Source organism: Argiope bruennichi, chromosome 5 (genome assembly GCF_947563725.1).
Source record: "Argiope bruennichi chromosome 5, qqArgBrue1.1, whole genome shotgun sequence".
Lineage (NCBI taxonomy): Eukaryota > Metazoa > Arthropoda > Arachnida > Araneae > Araneidae > Argiope > Argiope bruennichi.
In genome coordinates this window covers 113,706,839-113,727,687 of record NC_079155.1, presented here as the reverse complement: position 1 = coordinate 113,727,687, position 20,849 = coordinate 113,706,839, and the positions used below count along the sequence as shown (strand labels likewise).

Genomic DNA, 20,849 nt, shown 5'->3' with positions numbered 1-20,849 from the left:
GTTTGACACCACGAAATTTGAAATGTTCGTATTCTTTCAAAATCAAATTCTTTTCTTTAATGATTTAGTTGATTTGTGTTCTTTCACAGTTAAATAATTCAGCTAACTTTCTCCGCAATTTGCCATTCTCTTATTGGCGCAGAACTTGAATGCGCTGCTCTTGGATTAGAGGAATGCGCTTCAGCATCGTTGCAAATTAGATCAATGATCAAATAATGAAAGAAATATGAATGACGTTTTCATTCCAAAATTTTCAGAATACACTAATAACCAAAAGGAAGAAAAAAGTACAAACGATCTTTCTTAACCTGACCTTATACCTTTCCGCTCATAGTTTGAAATAGGAGGTGATTTACTTTGAATTTTCGCCCATCCCATTTTCCTGAAAAATCGGATGGGCGAACCCACGCAGCGGCCATTGGGAGGGGGTTGGGTGGCCACTTGCTAGGGATTATATTAACATTGGATCTATGTGCTGAAAAATCCGTGCCATGGAAAACTGGCCGTTAAGAGGAGTGACCATTATACAGGGTGGCCTTTCGAAAAGGCTTCACTGTATACTAGTAATCAAATATAAATTATAATTATTAAATAAATTAATTATTAAATAACATAATTAAATAAAATTTCATTTAGCTTTCTTACCGGTGGTGGCTTGTAATCCTCAAATAGCTGGTCTATTCTCATTTCTTTTCTGAAGAGAATATGCTAGAAAAAAATTGAGTAATACAATCATTTTTATTAAATAAAATAAAATAAATAAATAATAGAATAAAAGAATAAAAAAAATGCGAATTAACATATATTTGTTTTTTTTCTCTTACGTTACAAAGCAGCATGTGTAAAAGATATGACCATTTTAAAAACCTGTCATAAAGCTTTGAAAGCGGTCAATTCCAGTTTTTCCAGAATTTTCAATGTAATTTTAACGATTACATCAGTCTGACAACTGCATAATTTTGATGAAAATGATGTTGGTTATAAGAAAAAATATACATAAATTGCTCTAATAGCACTTCTTGATATCTAGAAAAGAAACCTATACTTTAATTTCTTCCGCTGTTATCCAGGAAAAAAAAGTGAGGAAATATTAATAATTTGGAGGATATAAAAACAAAAGCTGACAAAAGTATCGTAGAGTTCTTTAAACAGTATAATGTTGTGGTGCAACAAAGAAGCAAAAATAAACTCACGCGCAACTTACAACGTTTTATTATTGAACTTAGAAGTTGTGTGATAACTCAACTCTGTTTTGTTGATTTACTGTTTTGTTCGAGAGATTTGATATACGCATTATTGTTACTTCTATTAATCTTCGATCGTTATATTTAAAGCCATGTAAATATTAAGTGCTTATGTCGTGTTACTTTTGATTTACTCATTTTTATAAGAACAAGCCTAATATATGACGGTACGATTTCTTCAGTTTCGTTTTGGTTATTGCAACGTTTTTTCATAGAACAGTAATCGATAAAGATTTAAAACAAATTGATCTAAGACATTCTATTAAAATGTCTATTTCTACTATGTTTTATATCGTAACACTATTACGATATAAAACATTGATTAGCACCTTCATTTTATAAAGACAGTGTGTTGATTAAATAATAACTAACTAACTAAATGTTTATTGTATTTCAAATAAATATTACCTTTCTTAGCATGGCTTCTGCATCTGACAGGTTGAAATTTCGCGCTGTAAAGATTGAAAAATTTCTCTTCAGGAATATGTGTATATCAGGAAAATTTCATATATAATTTCTTGCTTTTAATAAAATACTTAAAAATTGTTTCTATTTCTAATAAAATTCCTGTTGTGCATTTTTTCATGAGAAAATTCGCCCAAAGTCTCAACATTATCAGAAGAAAATACTATTTTAAAATTGAGAAATGTAAAAAATAAACTGTGGATAAAATTCCAGAATTTTCCATAAAAATTGAAAAATTAGCTCCATTCAGAAGAAAGACATTTGAGACCATTTTCCTTATTAATATTAATATATAACACAAATGGTGTAGAAGCGCTGAATATAAATGTGACTGAACATGTTGCCATTCATTTTAAAAAAATCTGTTAAAAATTGGCATATTGGATAACTTATACAAGGAGCTAAATGTTTTGAATCAACATATTTCGTAAAATTCGAGAAACAATACATTCTTAAATAATTCAAAAAATTATTTAAAAAAATGTCAAATGGAATTATTTTGAATCAACATATTTTGTAAAATTCGAGAAACAAAACATTCTTAAATAACAGAATTTAAAAAAAAAATGCCAAATGGAATTTTTTTTAAATCAACATATTTTGTAAAATTTGAGAAACAAAACATTCTTAAATAGAAAAAAAAATATTTAAAAAAAATGTTAAATGGAATTCAAATTTATCAAATTTGAAAATAACTAAAGAATGTTTTTCAACTGTATATTTAATGTTGTTCTCAAAAGCTATCAAAAATTACAGTTTCTCGATAATGATTTTATTTAAAAATAATCTTAAATTTTAAAAAAAAATGCTGTCTCTATGAATCGGGATTTTTATTTAAGTATGATATATGACGCAGGTTATAGCCTTTCATTAACATGTTTCTTTTACGAAATTTAATTTTTAAAAATATGAACTAAAATAATTCAGTTCAATCAAATGTTTTTTTTTTATTTCATATGAAAAGTATTAATAATCTTACCTTTGGCAAAACGATAAAACAATAATTCATCTTCCAGCATCTTTTGAGAAACGAGATTTATTGTCCTTTTCCTGAGCTAAAAATAACCAAATTCTTTCATTTATTTATTGGTATTTATTGAAAACTGAGAGGAAAATATTATTGCGAATGTCAAAATGGAGTAATGACAATAACTACTTCTGGAATGCTTTTACAGCTTACAATGAAAAGAAAAAAAAAAAAGAGAGAGAGAGCATCAACTTTATGTTATCAATTTACAGTAGAATATTTTTAGGGATGTGAAACGCAAATTGTTATCAGAATTATTAATTTAACTAAAGTCATCAGAACTAAAAATCGTTAAAAATCAATTTAAAAATCATGAATCAAAATAGTAGATTTAAGAAAAAATATAAATTATTTCAGATAATCTATACTTATAATAAAGCTCAATGTGTGTGTGTGTGTGTGTGTGTGTGTGTGTTGGCGCTCTACAGGTCAGACCATTCAACCTACAGCTACCAAATTTGGCACGTGTATACCTTGGAGGCCGGGAATGTGCAACTGGGGTTATTTTTTCGAATTTTTAATTATAATTTTATTTATTTAAAAATTAAGCGAAATTTTGGCGTGTTTCTGCTATAACTTCCGAAAATATTACCGCACAAAAAATATTTTTACATGAAGTTAAAGATCAAAAATTTATCTTTTAAATGATACCAATGTTTTAACCTTAAAATTAAATTTCTATTTTTAATGAATTTTTAAATAAATATTTTAACTATATTTTTCAGCAATTTTTTTCGTACAAAATAAAATAAAACTTAAGCTGCACGAGCACGTTTCGCATTCATGGGAAAAAATTAGCTATATCAAAGTGTTGCCATCACATTGATTAAAGCTCCAATTAAAAATAAATTAAATCTTTTGGGAAATGAAATCTGCAAAAATATAATTTTCGGCACGTGTCTGTAGGAAATGAAACAAATATGAAATATTATTTTTTCTAAAATATAAATTCAAGAAAAATTATTTTATGATCTTTTACACTCTCTATATTATTAATCCAATAAATCAGTTTTATTTTAAGGCAAATTTTGTTTAATATGAACAGGATATCCATTCAAATCAGGGCCACACAGCTAATTTGTAAACCTTTAGTAAGACACTGATCTGCTAAAATGGTCTAAATGGAAAATGATTATATTATATGTAACTTGATTCAATAAATGCTTTAATAAATAACTAATTTTTGATTTTACATAAAGCTTCTGCTGTAGAAATCACGAATAACAAAATGTTCTTGAAACACTAATATTTTAAATAAAGAGTTAATTTCCAATCAACTAAATCAATCACTTAAACTGACTGATTTATGAAAATTTGAATATCACTATTCAATAAAAAAAGGACAATTTTAGATTTTCCATCGATCGTTTCAAAGAAAATACGCCAATCTGCGCGCAGGTTTCTCAAGATTAATTGGCCTAAGATTATGAAAATGTTGAGTTTTTCTAAATTTTTAACATTCAAAACTTCATAAATAAGTCTTAGTTGATCGTGGAAAATAGAAATATTGATTCATTTATTTAAAATTTGGTGTGTCCAGAATATTTCTCAGAATCTGATACCTTACTGCATTAAATTTAGACTTCATAATTTTTGAAATATATTTATAGGCCGGAAAAAAAATATTTTTATTGATTTCATTTCAATCCTTTTGAAAGCAAAACTAAAAACTGAATTTTAGGCTGAATCTGAGAAATATTTATTGAATTATTGTTTGAGATATTACATAAATTATGAAAAATATTTTGTAGTTCACATAAGACTTAAATACCGAGCGATTCTGTTTGCAATACTCATATTCAATAATAATAATAATAAATAAATAACAATAAAGATGATAAATAAAATAAAACGCTAGGTTTTATTAAAAAATATCTTTATATTAATTGCAATTTCATCATTTCCACTTTAAATTAAAGTTGAAGATTTACCGGAAATGACAACAAATTTGCAAAATATATATAGTAAATTGAACGAAACGATCTAAACAACGGTATAAGTTTGGTATGACTATCAAAATTTGAAGATTAAAAATGTTTTGTTTGATAATCTATTAAGAGACCAGTTACTTTAAATATTTAATTGAAAATTGTAGCTAGCGGTAATACTGGTGAACCGGCTGTATATGACTAGCCAAAGACGGCTAGTCATATACAGCCGGTATTATATGTATTATATGACTAGCCAAAGACGGGTAGTCATATAATAAAATTAAAAAACTAATTGTTATTTAATTAACCGAAATATTTTTATTTATATTCATAAATTTGTTTCATAATGTTCTTTGGTTTACTCTCTAATCTTGGAATTCTAAAAATAATTCTTGTACTGTCATGATTCTCGTAAAATATTAAAATAAAATCGATGCGTATAAAAATATTAATTCTTTATATAACTTTCTGAATTTATATTCTATTATAATAAATATTATGAAAGAAATACAAAGGATGAAGATTATTTAAATTTTGAAAAACAGAATTAAAGAAATTATGAATTTCGTTATACTTTGTAGTATTTCTTAAATTTGGAATATTTTATGAAAGTATATAAAACAATTACATTTTTGCAATTTTTGAACATGTACATTTATTTCAATATTCATATATATATACACACACACCTTCACATAAAGAATATTATGTGTAAAGAATATTAAGGTTATTTTACCTCGTCTATAACGTTTTTTTCTTCAGGTATAATTCCATCAATTACAGTCATTGTGCCTATCTGAGGAGATTTTTGAAATAAATTGTGAAGATTGACTAAATCAAGAAAAATATAGAATTATTAAAATATAATATAAATGAAGTATTTCAGCATTTTAAAATTATCTTTAGCAACACAAGTTCGGGTAAACATAAAATCTTTTTAATTAAAAATTCTTAGATTTTTATCATTAATTTCAATGTATTATTTATGACTGCTCAGTTTTGTAACAAATGATTAGATTGAAAATATTAAAAATCATAAATATTGGCAGAATTATTTTCTGCTTTAAAAATATAGTTGTTCAATATCACTTCAGAATAAATAGGCTACAATCCTTACAACATCAATCTTTAAAAAAAAAATAATAATAATAAAAAAAAAACTTGCACAGATCTATGTCAATTTATTATACATGAAAAATAATTCAGTTTACTGGTTTTGAGTTCAAATTTTAATCAAAAGTGCTAAGTAAAATTAATTGTTTGATTAAAAATTTATAAATTCCAAACTTTCCTTTTTTAAATAAAAAATTGTAGAGATGAATTAATTTTTTTGAATTATTTTGAATGTATTAAAAAAATAAAGTTTGTAATGATATTGGTAAGATGTTTTCTTAATAGCGTTTAATTTCAACAATTAAATTGTTTAATTAATGATTCGGTACTCAGAGAAATAACATACAGTTTTTGAAATATAACTAAGCAACAATAAGTTTTAGCAAATATTAATTTTGTTGCTTACCTTATACAAATTTACTTTACAGAATTTTTTAAAAATATAATGACAAAAGCAAAAGAATTTTACAGCAAGCAGTTCCTAATAATCCAATTAGTACAATCTAATAGTAGAAGAAACTGAAAAGGCGTAAACGTGCGTCCAAAGGCTAAATGGAATAGAAACAACAGAGAAATAAATAGTTTTCCACCTATCATCTTGTCAAAACAACAAGTGGTAACACAGAACTTATATATGAAATACCGGAAAAGAAAAATCAGTTCTAAGTATTTGAGTAAATAATGACAAAATTCTGATACAAACATTCTTATCGAATTTTATCTTTCAAACATCGATGATTTGTTTGAGTACGATAATATAATCCGGAAGTGTTTTAAGAAACAAATATTTACCTTCACGACATTCTTGAATCTTTATCATTTGCATTATTAATTACTTACTAGCGTAGAATATTTGAAAATCATCATTCCAGATTGTTTGTTAGTTGATGACCGAATTAACTTTTTGAAACTTAATTCATTATGTAAAACATAAAAAATAAACGAAAATTTATAATGTATTCAGATGTTTTTTTAAATGTAATTACAATTTTGCTTATAAGCATCGTTTTATATAATTTGATGATATGGTTCATGATTGTTAAGGCGGAATTATATCCAATTTTCATTTATTTACTGGCGAAATATAATGAAATTTCGTATACTTGGAATTCTCAAGATAATAAATAATTTTTAAAATTTCAGAATTTAGAAATCAATTAATCAATTAATTTAATGAAATTTTTTCTCATCTTGTTGCCATTTTGAAATACTTGAATTAAAAATGTTTTCAAAATACCATAATTATAAATTAAATGTTTTCAAAATTCCATTATAATAAATTATAAATTAAAGCCCAAAAAGTAAAATGTTATTTAAATAAACTTTGTAATATATTATTAAAAAAACCCTTTTTCACAATTTTAAAATTTAAAATATAAGATACTGGCCACTTATATATGCTACATTGCATGAAAATAAAACTGTTGCAATCTGATGGTCACGTTTTGCTTTAAGAAATAAACTAAAATATCGTAAACTACAGTATTCAAATAATCAATATATAAAAATTGAAGTGAAAATATGCATAAAATCATTAACAGGAAAATTCTGAATTTTAAGAAATTCCAACAGCATCAACAGATTATGTTTATTTTTAAAAATGAATGTTAGATTTAATTGAAATAATTTCAATACCAAATAATTATAATAAAATATAAGAATATCTTAGACATAAAGAACACAACACAGTGTTGTTTTATGTCTGAAAAAATTTGATGAGTTAAAATGTAATGACAAACGCTAGAACTTTATATCGTTACGAAAATCTTTGCATCGTGAACAAGCAGTGGTAAGCATATTTACCACTTTTGAATTTAAACGATATATAATTATAGATTTAATGTATTTCGGAGCTTTTAAGGTAGCTCTATCGAATTTTAATCATCTGATTACCCTATTTATCATTTTAAAATACTTATTTGAGCCTTCGTAAAAAATATTTTACAGATGGTAAGAATATATCCCAGAGAACTATAAAGGGTTAAAGTATTTACCCTTTATATAATGTAAAGTATTTACCCTTGTTACAATGTTTTGGCCTATATATTTAAGTTTTCTTAATTTTTTTCTATTATAAATAAAATATCTTCAATATTTAAACATTCTGGATATGTGTCAAAAGCGAAGTGATTAACGCAGCAATGAATTGAATTAAGTACGAAAAATGCGTTTCTATTCAAATAAATGATTCTCTTAAATAATTCTATAGAAGACAAACAAAAATAAGTAAATATATTAGCATTAAATTTCCTTTATAATTGTAATTTTTATTGAAATTGAAAAATTCTATTTTAAAACTCATGAAATCCTTATTCTTTTATCCATGAAATATTTTATATAATTGTATCTGCGCATACTACAGTAGCGCCATCTGTATGAAAAAAGAGTTTTGGTGTAAAACAGTGCGTAAAGCGGCGAGTAGCCGGGAAGAAATGTTTGCACCATCGGCTCTAATCAAATTAATGACTGTAATTAAAAGTGAAATACAGTCCACTAAATGAACCTTTATTCAATGAATTTGAGTTCTTTGATGAGCATCGACGACATGTGGGCAGCTCTAACGGAGTGAAACAGTTTTATTATTAGTGTGAAACAGTTTCGATTCATTATCAAGTTTCAATTCTCCAGTTACTGATTATTTTGTCATTTATTCATTATATTGTGTCAGTTGAGAAACTTATTGCATTTATTGTTGTGAATTTTATATTAATGTACAATTTTGTTGAATCTTAAAACATTGCAACGCCCGTCAGTATGTATCTGCCGGGCGTTGAAATCTGTATGAAAAAAGGGGCTGCCATCTGTATGAAAAAAAGAGTTTGTAGTTAAAACAGTGTTCAGAGCGATGAGCAGCCAGGAAGATATGTATGTACCATCGGCTCTCGTCAAATTAATCAGTGTGATTAAAAGTGAATTACAGTCCATTCATGAGCCTTTATTTTAATGAGTTTGAGTTCTTTTATAGGCGTCGCCGACAATAATTATCTAGATTCAGTTTGTAGCCGAACTTTGCATGCATAAACTAAATAATAGATTAGTCAATATTAAAAAAATATAATTTTGAATCAAGTAGTTTATAAATTAAATTACTTCGGTCCATGAAGAAAATGAATTTTATTAAATATATTTTAAGAAATGTTGCTTATTGCAATATTAAATTATTATTGCATTGTTTCTTGAGAAAAATCAAGCATTAAAAGCCAGTTTTTAAAAATTTCTTAATAATATTATAATTTTAAGTTTAGTTAGTTACTTAGCTATTGGTTGATTCAAATGTCTTACAATTAGTCTGTTGACTGAGCTGTTATTGTGCTAAACAGAAAATTTTTAACATCGAATATTTCATAAAATCAATATATCACGAAGAGATTAAAATATCAGTGTTTATTCAAAATAAGAATGCAATCACCCCAAATATTACGGTATTATTCTGTAAAGTCCTTATCTTAATGTTATATAATTTAAATTTGGCACAGAATTCCAAAGGAGCCTGAAGTTATGATAAGACACTTGAAATTCACCCTCTTGATCTGTGTAAGTATCAATAAGAAAATGCACAACAATTGCACATTATCTTAAAACCAGCTGAAGCGGTCTCTCCGAGACTCAAAGCTTGACTAAGGCAAGGCATACGGGGAAGTTGCCCCGAATCCCCACATCAAAGGGGTCCCCCCCCCCAAATCGAATAGAAAGTTTATTTTACGTTTCCTTCTTTAATGAACTTTTTTAAAACAAAATATCAGTACAATGTAAAATCCGCCAGTTTTACGTTAGCTTCTTCATTAATCTATCTATCGTATGAACACATAAAATCTATATTTCGTAAATCCATGGCTTTTTAGGGCCAATCAAAGGGGATCCTTTCTAGGCCCAATCAAAAGCTTGTATTTTTACATAGTGCAAAATGCGATATGTTTACAAAAGTATGGGCTTCTGATTGGCTTAATTGAGCCATCGTAATTGCCAAAATTTAGCTGAATTCCACCCTAATGTCAGCAAGGATATGAATTTTTCGCAGCTAGAAGACCTAGTTAACAATCAGAAAACTGCATTTCGGAAACTTGTGAAAAGTTCACAAACTGCAGAGATATGATTGTTAACTAGGTCATCTTAATCACAACTGCGAAAAATTCAGTTACTTTTAATCAGTGGGTTCTGTTGGTTTTTCGCAATACTGAGGAATCACAATAATCAATTATAAGTTGTATTTTCTCAAAATTCCCCCATAATATCAAAATTTCTTTTGATTAATTAATTTCATTTACCTACCTGGATACCTTCCCAAATATCGAATGATAATGCATAGTAATGTAATAAATATTCGACCTTTAATGTCCCAATATTTATCAGAATAAAATTAGACTGATAAAATAATTAATTAATGAATCTTGTTTTGTTTGTATGCAATAAATGCAAGAAATTATCAAATACTCCTACATATGAAAATAACTTGAGTAATTTGCATATTTCTCATTTAAAAATGTACTAATATTTAGTTTATGAGATTTAGGAGTTTCTCTTATAGATAGATCTTTAAGATAGTTGTAGAAAACATTCTAATATAAATCTTGCCTTAGCATTTTGTCAGATTCCCTTTTAAACTTAATGGTCAAATGTGGTACTTCAAGTAGTAAGAGTGCTTTTAGTTTTAAGTTTAAATAGCATTTTGAGTTAATTAACGAAAAATACCATAGACAAGTTGTCGCACAGTTCTTCATTACTAAAGTAGTGAAGCAGAGAAGGGCCCCCATAGAAGTTTTTGCCCTGGGCCCCAATTAGGCTAAGTCGGGCCCTGCCGAGATTCCTTAAAAAAGTTGCCATTTACGCTGCCCAACTTAAAAATTATGGATCTTGAGCAGGCTCTGAATTCCATGTGGGCACATTTTTTTTTTTAAATTTTTATTTGCAGAGTTCAAAAATCAGCATTGAGTGTTTCAAAGTATAGAGAAGAAAACCGAGAGCACATTTTGCATCCCTGTTTGGTGACCAATTGAAATCAAAATTTGATACAAAAATATAATTTTTGCAACAAATTTGCATATTAAATTTCATTTCTCTGAATTGTTGCGTTTTTACTTTTTCGTATATGAAGTATAGATAAAGTATTGTAATCGCAAAAAAGTCGTGAGATTTTGTCGAATCTCTTTTAGAAGTTCTCCCTGAGTTCGAAATCACAGTTTTTGGCATTATGTTTGTCCTTGTGTCTGTCTGTCTGTCTGTGATAAGGATAACTGTCAAACACTTTGATTTGGACGGATGAAATTCAGTATACGGTCTTTAAACAAAAATTGTACATTTTTATCATATTTTCAACAAACTCTGTTCAAAGAAAGTCTATCTGTCCCACAGTTCACGTATAAGTTAATATGAAAACTATGAAACGAAGAAGATAGATGGATAAAATTCGGTACACAGATTTAACATATTTAGTGTAGACATCTATCAAATTTTGAGCCAAATCTAAAAATGGGTTGACTGATTATCGGTATATTCTTTCAGAAACATGTAAAAGTGATAACTCATAAACGTAATGACTTAAATATATCAAATTTGGTATAAGATTTTTACAAGTGTAGTTCTGTCATATTTTGGTTTCATTCGATTAGAAAAAACTCATCTCGTAAACATAAATTCGATTTCCCGATGCTATTAACCGCATACCAGGTATTAATCACCAAAGAACTCGCCGAGAATCATAAGATAGATTCAATAAAAGTGCTAAATTTGCGCCAAATGTTAATATTTTGTAACTACTGAACGCCAATGCCATGCAAGGTGTTCTCTGGAATAGAACCTTTATTAGAGAGTATGTGAGAAATTTTAGATAAATCACTCTAGTTAACTTAGTTAATGCCTTCGCATGTACGCCGAAGTCAGATCGACAAACGGTCAACTCCAAAACGGATTTGGTTTCAAATTTGGTATAGATATTGGGATTAAATTATAAAACAGTCTGCTTTTATGTGTATAGTTATTTGCCTTTTGTAATTCTCATTCTCATTTGCAATCAAACAAACGTACCTTGACTTCCAAAAATTGATACAACATATCTTTTGTGTCTAATTTGAGAACATAGAAACAAGAACATTTGAGAAAATGTGCACTAAATAGTTCTGTAGTGAATACAGCATAGACATATTCAGTAATTCAACACAAACAGAATTTACATACAAAAGAACTATTGGCAAATAACTCCATTCTTGGAGAAAACAATACCTCACTTTTTTATGCTGTAAAATATCGCGTAAAAATTACAAAAATGAGTTCTAATAAGGAATGCGCCTACCTCTAGCTACAATGCATTGGCGGAATCAACTTTCCATGCAAAGAATCATTTTATCGACATGAAAGCGAAGATCAAACACAGAATAATCTTTGTTCCAACACATCTAACGTCCTTGGAGGTGAACTTAAGGCAGCAATCTGTCTCTGAAGGTATTCCCAAAGATGCTGTATCGGTTTCAAGACTGGGAATCGAGCTGGCCATTCCATTTGTTTCATATCATGACCTTCAAGATAGTACTCAATAATTTGAAATCGGCGAGGGCATCATTGTTGTCCATCAGAAGAAAATCATTACCAATAGCAGCCGCATATGGATCAAGGATCTCACACAGTTCAAAATGCCTTCAAGGAAAACATGCAGGGCGATGTGACACAATCTCCGTAACTGTGGCTTTCAACAATTTTGAATTGGTTGCATCTGGTGCGTTGTTTCCTTTAGATCATCTGATGACCTGAATCCCTCTCCCGTGTGAACCTGAACTGGTCTGGCAGGAGTACAGAAGCCACTGCTGACGAGTCCAGGAGACGTATTCTATTGCCTAACGTAAACGTGGTCTGACTTTAAGAGAGAGACACAAAGCTGGTCGTCTTGCGTACAGATTTGTATGGTGAAGGCGTCTTCGCATTGTAGTAAATGAGACTCTTGTCCCTGTTTCCACAAATTGATCTAAAATGAATTGAGAAACAGTATGAAAGGAAGAAAGAGCGAAATGAGGTCCCCCGTAGGCGTTGCAACTTCTGGTTGACATGAAATGTATCTTTTGGACAAAATATTCTTGAATTGAAACTGATTCCATAGTCATTTGACCACACTACGAGATACATTGAGATGTCTAGCAGCTTCAACTCGTGACCATCCGACAAACTGCCACCTTAACGAATCAAGCAAACGACTTCTCTTAAATATTCTCCTGGATATTGTCAACAAAATTGCCGATAACAATTGAAGATCAGCAATCATGCATGAAACTTACACACGAAGTTGAGAAAGTTAGAATTTTTCACATTTTATACTACGCCTGTATAAGCATTCATTTCTTTAAAATAAAGGTGATAGTTATTGATTTTGCATAAGTTTTATTTAAGTTCGTTACTATTTAGCATATAAACAATAAATTTTAGTGTTAAGACATTTTTTTTTAATGATGAATTTAGAAAAAACCTGCTGTACCTTAACTTTTAGAATTCAGTGTATTTTCCGAAAATGAATTCATAATTTATAGAAATACACAAATTTAATCTTACGTCCGTCTACCGAAATTCAAATGCCTAATTCAAAGAGTTTTTGAGTACTTGAGTTTAGGAACATAATTCGAAAAATATGTTTTTCGGACAGGGAGTTATAAAATGTGAAAATTCTTCAAAATCTGGAGTTCGAATTTTTTTTGACGATTACAATGCTTTCTCTTTGTATACTTAATATACAGGAAAGTAAAAAGGAAGTATTATTAGAACAATGTTTTAAGAGTTTTCCCCTCGACTTACTACAAACACATATTGGCGTTTTATTTTATTTTTTATTAAGTAGCTATGCAGATTGAAAAATATTAAATGTGCTTTTAAACTTCATCTTTTCGACTAAATGGATCCAACGTATGATAAGATCTACATTGAGATGTCATGAGCAAAAACAAAATTTTGTTTATCCAATTTAAAGCTTTTGAGTTACAAAGCTCACAAACCCTGTAATAGACAAACCTACAGATAATTCATTCTTTGGCGAAATATGTCCAAAATTTGATGCATTTCGTACATTATCATGATAAAACTATAAGATAAATCTCAACCATCTAACTTGTTGCATTTTTAAATCATCAGATTCTCATCGAAGCAGACTGACAGATAAATTTTCCATCGGCGGAATTTGTCCAAAATTTCATAGAAATCTAAAATTGGTCAGTAAATCACTTACCGAATTTCATTCTTTTAACCCTTAAAGGGCCATTTTTTTCTAGTCATATTATGTTAAAATATTTTTAGGCTTGGAATGAGAATAAGAAAAGGGATTCATTTAACTTATTAGATAAATTTAATTTGATTAATTAATTTGGTTAATTAATAATTAAGTAGCAAATCAAGACACCATTTTGTCTGAGATAAAGAACTGAAGCATTTAAGTTTCTGACCTACTAAAAAAAATGTGTCAGAACTTATGCAAACCTACATAATTTCATACAAAGATTGATAAATTTGGTGGGAAGCATACTTCCCACGGCCATAGAAAGTATTAACTCTTTCCTTTTTTTAAAGTTATTTCATTGACATAAGTATATACAGACAGAAGAGGTCTATCGAGAGACATTATTTTAAAATATTTTCGGACTTAGAGATGTCTAAAATGTAGGAATTGACTAAAATCTCGAGTTTAAATTTTCTGGTCACTATATCACTATCTCTTTCAATATTTCGAAATATATACGATGCATTTTTTTATTTGAAGAATTTGTTTTACCACAATAATAAAACGTCTCTTTTTAACTCTTTATTAAATTAAGATACGATTGAATTTTGAAAGCTTATTGTTTGTTTGTTTGTTTCTTATGGCACTTGCCACTGACAAGCCCGCTGTTACGAAGACAGCAATTTAAGCCTGAGGGGGAACGTCTCTTATTTTTTATAGCAGCGCCAACTAGGGCCAAGAGTACGACTTTGCCACTCACGCATCATTCATTCGCTTGCACAACCCCTTTTTACAGGAGGGCACATTCACACATCTCACAGATAGAACAACGGAAGAACAACCATGCCCAAACCGGGACTCGAACCCGGGACGCCCAGATCACGGGGAAGACGCGCTACCCCTATGCCAGGACGCCGGCTTGAAAGCTTATAGATCTTTTAAATATTCATCTTTATACAAGATTTATTCTGAAAGATTACAGATGAACTGACAAACAATACTAGGTTGCGGAGTAGTTTTGAAACAATAAACACCTGAAACATATTTCTGATGTTTTTACCTCTAACTCGTGCCAACTTTACATTCTTTGGGTATGGGAAATAAATGAATTATTTCCCATAAAGGAATTTTCTTTTCTATAAATAAGATTTTTTAAGAATCCAATTCCAGAATACCAAACATTATAAAACACATAGGAAAAGATTAAATTACTGGCATTATGGGGTTTTCTAGAAACTATCTGTTGGTGCATAGATACGTAGATTTATTTTCCAGTTAATAATGATTAGATTTTTCCAGAAATGAATGCAAAATGTTCTAAAATCTAGATACGTCACGGAAGAATTTAACCTATGAATAGGTAAGAACGAATAGCGAAGTGATACTGAATCTCTAGCTGTATAAACTTCTTCAAAAAACAAATTCAAAATAGTAGTCAAATAAACTATTAAAAGCGCTACCCCATGAAAGAAGAAGAAAAACAAAAAATGTAACTAGTATAACTTTGTTTGTTGAAACATTTTTACATTTATATCAAGTATATTGTGATATATATATATATTTAAAATCTCATTAAAAAATCTGGCAATGTCTTATTAAAAACTATTTCAAAAATATGATAAATTATCTTATGGAAAATAATATGAGAATTGTTTGATTTTCAAATTGCGAATTATTTTGATCTTAAAATTTTCAATTCGAAGAAATGAAATTTTTAAGAGAATGAACCGTATACTATTTGGCATCGAATGATTTAAGTCGAATAATTAAGTGACATCGAATTTGAAATATGCAGTTTTTAGAAAATATATAAATAAAAAAATATAAATATGACCTATTCAATGTGGAAATAAACTTTAGAGAAAACCATTTAAAATTAGGAGAAATAACCCCTTCAAATAGTCAAAAATCACCACTATCTTGGCTAATTGAGAATGCTGGCTTCTTCATAATTTTATGTTCAGGCTTTTTAATATTAAAAAAATGTAAAAGGAGACGATGGAAACGATACGTAGATTAAAAAAGTTTGCTGACTTACCAAATCCAACTACTGATTTATAGTTCTGTCTAAAAGTTTAAGGAATATTTAAAATTTATAAGTTGTATGTGTTTGACTGTAGGAAGCTTAGTAAAAACAATCCACGTATTGCGAATACCTTGTTTATAAATTCAACTATATAAAAGTTGCATTTTTAACTTATGACGTCATTTAGCATCATGCAATTGTTTGCTGACCAAGCAATTATCGATTTCAAGAAAGATAAGAATAGATTGCGAAAGTGGACTTAAACATAATTTTGTATCATCTAAGCATATCACATTTCACTGCTCTTTTCTTCAAGAAAATATAAGATATGTATTTTTTGCATTAGTATGCGCTTATTTCAACATATGTATTCTTAAACATAAGGATTGCTCCGAAACTTCCTAGTAGTGTTTTCCTTGGTAGACAGCAGATTAGACCGTTGAAAAATTACCGAATTGCAAAAGACGATGTTTTGAATGCATACTTTTGACTTACTGTCGTAATCCGGCTGTAAATTAAGTAATTATATGAATAATCTTGAATATTATTCATTGATAGAGGAGTTTGTTTAATTAACCCTTTAAAGGGCCATTTTTTTTTCTAGTCATATTATGTTAAAATATCTTTAGGCTTGAAATTAAAATAAGAAAAGGGATTCATTAGCTTATTAGATAAATTTAATTTGATTAATTAATTTGGTTAATTAATAATTAAGTAACAAATCAAGACACATCATTTTGTCTGAGATAAAGAACTGAAGCATCTAAGTTTCTGATTTACTAAAAAACATTTGTCAGAACTTATGCCAACCTTCATAATTTCATACAAAGATTGACAAATTTGGTGTGAAGCATACTTCCCGCGGCCCTAGAAAGGGTTAAGATAGCAGTTATAGAAATCTATGCTATTAAATATAAAGAATGTAAGAAGGTATTTTAAAAAATTAGCTCTATCCAATTGATTGAATGAAAATTACCTCAGAAGCAGTAGCTTCTGAGGGTAAAGACCCCTGAGCACCCGAGGGCAGAAGTCTGACTTCTAGCTCATATGAGGATGAAACTCACACATTCGCTTGCACAACCCCTTTTTACAGGGGGGCACATTCACACACCTCACAGATAGAACACAAGAGGATTTTGGTTTGGTTTGGTTATATTAACGTCCCGTTTAAAGCAACACTAGGGCTATTTTGAGACGGACTTCGTAATTTTGAACCACGGTCAGATGACGAGGACGACACCTGAGCTGGCACCTCCCTCTCCACACCACACCACACCACACCGCACCAGTGGGAGGACGTTTGGTCATGACTGATTTAACGTGCAACAGACCCCCTTATACGACGGTTCTTCGGTGGAATGGGGTTACGAAAGAACAAAAGAGGAAGAACAACCATGCCCGAACCAGGATTCGAACCCGGGATGCCCAGGTCACGGGGAAGAGATAGAGAGGAAAAATACATGTATTAGAGTGAATTTTGGGGTAACCATTACCGCGGTTAAATTCTGCGTAGTTAATCATCAATTCTCATGACAATTATTCGCTATCTTTTTCTTCATGAAAGCGTAAAGAGAAAAGATACTTCTTTACAGAAATGTAAAGAAAAAGATATTTCTTTGAATATTTTTTTTTTAAAAGATACTTCTTTAAAGCAATTTAAAGAAGTAAATAGGGAATAATTGTGAGACTAATTTCATTTGTTACAAATTTACTTATAAAATAAATTTTGAGATCCAATTTCCATATATTTAGAAAAAAACAAAAAAACTTGTTATTTTTTTCCACAGTGGGCCTTTTCCTATGAATCGAATAACATTTTATCAGATAGCATTTCTCAGAAATATCAGCACAACATCCATTTTTTTTTGGAACACTCTCAAAATCAACAAATAAAATAACAGTCATACTCTGTTTTAGGTAAAGAGAACAGACGTTCCAGATTAGTTGGAAAAATCCAGAATTTTTGTTTTTCTGTCGATTTTTTTTTTCCAAAATTGAATTAAAAATCATGGATTGTTCCGAATTTTGCTTATAAATAAATGACACAAATTAAGAAAGCTTATATTATTTAAGAACAAATGAAATTAATCTAAAGTGAATTCTCCTTATCAAATTGTAAATACTGCATGCAAAATATGGTAATTATTATAAAATAGAGAAAGGAAGTGAGACCTGTTCTTTCATTGATTATATTTTTTCCTATCTTGAAAAAAAAAAAAAAGGTTGCGGTGGCTTGGTGGTAAGGTCTCGGCTTCGGAACCCGAGGGTTTCAGGTTTGAGATCCAATTCCACTGCAGAATCGTCGTGTAAAGGGATCTGATACATGTTAAATTTGTCGGCGTCAAACGTCCTCCCATAGGTGTGGCGTGGAAATTTGGAGAGGGGGATTGCAGCTTAGGTGTCGTCCTTGACATCCGACTGCGGTTCAAAATTACGAGGTCCAAAATAGCCCTAGAGTTGTTTTAAAACGGGATGTTAATATAACTAAACTAAAACATTAGTAAATAAGAATATTTTTTGGGACTCGCGACTCACCTCCCACTGCCAGATTTTTTTTTCTCAAGTCAGCAATATTTGAATGGATAATCGAACGTTGTATTTTATCTGTATGCCTACGACATGTGGATAAATGATTACCAATCGTTAAAAAATAATCATTCACGATTTTTTATTTTTACATTATTGATGTTTCTGAATGCTTTTCAAGATTTTAGTATCACTGGTCTCTTATAACTTTCCAAGTTACATATATATTATATATGTTACGGCATGTATCGGATATGTTACAGTAATATATTTTAATCGGTACATATAATCTTCATGGTCGTCTGTAAAACTGAGCGAAATTTTTAAAAAGATATCCCTACCCTTTTGATCTGCATTATTATCTGATTATTACTATCCAATTTCTATTTCATGTCTGAGTTTTTTTATGTTTAAAGTGCCTGATTTATTGATATGCAAATAAAGCTAAGCATGAAAAAATTATTATTTTATGCAGGATTGTAATAAATATCAATGAGCTGAAGTTTGTAAATTTTATAATTTTTAATTTATGCTGATTCATAATATTCTTCCCTCAAAGACGAGTTGGAGTCATTGTTAATATTTTCTTTCATCATTTTTTTTTTTTTAAATTTTGTATTAGTTAATGCATTTTTTTTTCTTTTTGTGAATCATTATTCGTTCCGATCCATTTTAATTAATTAATTCTGCTTTGACTGATTGCAAACTTTTTTAATTCTTAGAATTCAAAGCTTTTATTGATTACTTTTAATATTACTAAATATTTACAATCTAAAGTGGTTACAAATTATAATTTTTAAAAATTTCTTAAACACTCTGCTAATATGTATGAAATTTCCTAGAGCAATTTTCGATAGTTAATCTGTGATAATCGAATTTAAGATATTATTATTAGACTACTGGCCCATTTAGACGAGCATAACTTCTATTTTAAATTAAAAATCAAATCATTCGAAAATGATATTATATTCCACAGAACGAGAGCATATTACCAATTTATATATAAATTTGACAAAATTCGCTATTATATAATTTTTATTGTTTCTTTCCTACCTATTCTTTCTACCTATTCTACCTATTGTTTCTTAACTATTCGTCATGTCCTTGGCAATGTAAGACTTCAATGATGTCTGAAGTGGTGGAGAAATAGTAAACTAATCATGCCTTGAATTTTAAAAAAGCGTTTTGGTTTCGAGTCGTATATTAATCCTTCGTTAATCAAAATTTTTTTATTTTTTATTTTTAAACTTTCGTAACCTATTTCAAGGATATTAACTATATGATCTATGGTAGTTCGATTAGTTTAATCCACTATTTTCCTTTACGACTACAATTAGCAGAAGTTAGAACAATGGAAGGAATATCAGTCAGCAAACATTTAACAAATTGCGGAAGCGAAATCAGAGTGAAAGACAAATAATAAGAAATCCCAAAGTCAACCAGAAGGAAAAAACTGTGTGAAATTTCTAAGTTTATCAGATTAGATTTTGATAAAAAGTAATAGGACACAATTTCAAAATTAACCAGATTCCTTCAGGAAAATCAAAACCACAACATAGCAAATCAGCGGGAGTGATCTCTTTCTCGCATACATTCAAATTAAGGTATCATCTCAGAGAAGCCTTGCATGACACTAGCATACAATATTTACGAAATATTAACCTTTAGCGTGAATTCAGCATTTTTACAGGATCTGTCGGGGGATTCTTGGCGAAATTTTTTGGCGATTAATCCCTGGCGTACGATTAACAATATCTGAAAATCGAATTGGCATTTAGATGCATTCTGCCAAACCGATTGAAATAAAAATTTGACACAAAACTACACCTATAGCCTATACCTAATTTGATATATTTAAGTTATTTCATTTTTAAGCCATCGCGTTTATATATTTTTGAAGATATAGACTGACATACGGTCAACCTCTTGTCAGATTTGGTTCAAAATTTTTTGGTATCTACACTATAAATATTAAATACATTCGCCAAATTTTATGATCTAGCTTTTTTCGTTTTGTAGTTATAGTAAACATATATTCGAACAGCCGGATAGACAGACTTCCTTTGAACAGATTTTGCTCAAAATTTGATAAAAATTTACAATTTTGATGTGAAGACCGTATGCGAAATTTTATCGGCCTATATTTTTGTCACAGACAGACAAAATCTCGAGTACGAATTTTTTAATGTTAACAATACATTTTCCATACGTCGTATACGAGAAAGTAAAAATTATGAAAACAAAGTCATAACGACAAATAAAAATTTTTTGAAGTGTTATTTTGTGCACATTTAGTCTATATTTTTTTACCTATGTTTCCGCGTTTTCTTAA

The 20,849-nt window shown here is 29.2% G+C and overlaps 1 protein-coding gene across 1 annotated transcript in view; it reads right to left on the bottom strand.

The window, feature by feature from the left end:
• Nucleotides 1-20,849, bottom strand: part of LOC129968959 (SEC14-like protein 3) — a 46,748-nt gene extending 25,899 nt beyond the window's left edge. The window contains exons 1-5 of the mRNA XM_056083336.1: nt 20,828-20,849; nt 5,404-5,498; nt 2,689-2,764; nt 1,653-1,696; nt 646-708 (exon numbers count right to left, since the gene is read on the bottom strand). Coding sequence (XP_055939311.1) covers nt 646-708; nt 1,653-1,696; nt 2,689-2,764; nt 5,404-5,454 — 234 coding nt within the window. The 5' untranslated portion in view covers nt 5,455-5,498; nt 20,828-20,849. The remainder of the gene's footprint in view (nt 1-645; nt 709-1,652; nt 1,697-2,688; nt 2,765-5,403; nt 5,499-20,827) is intronic.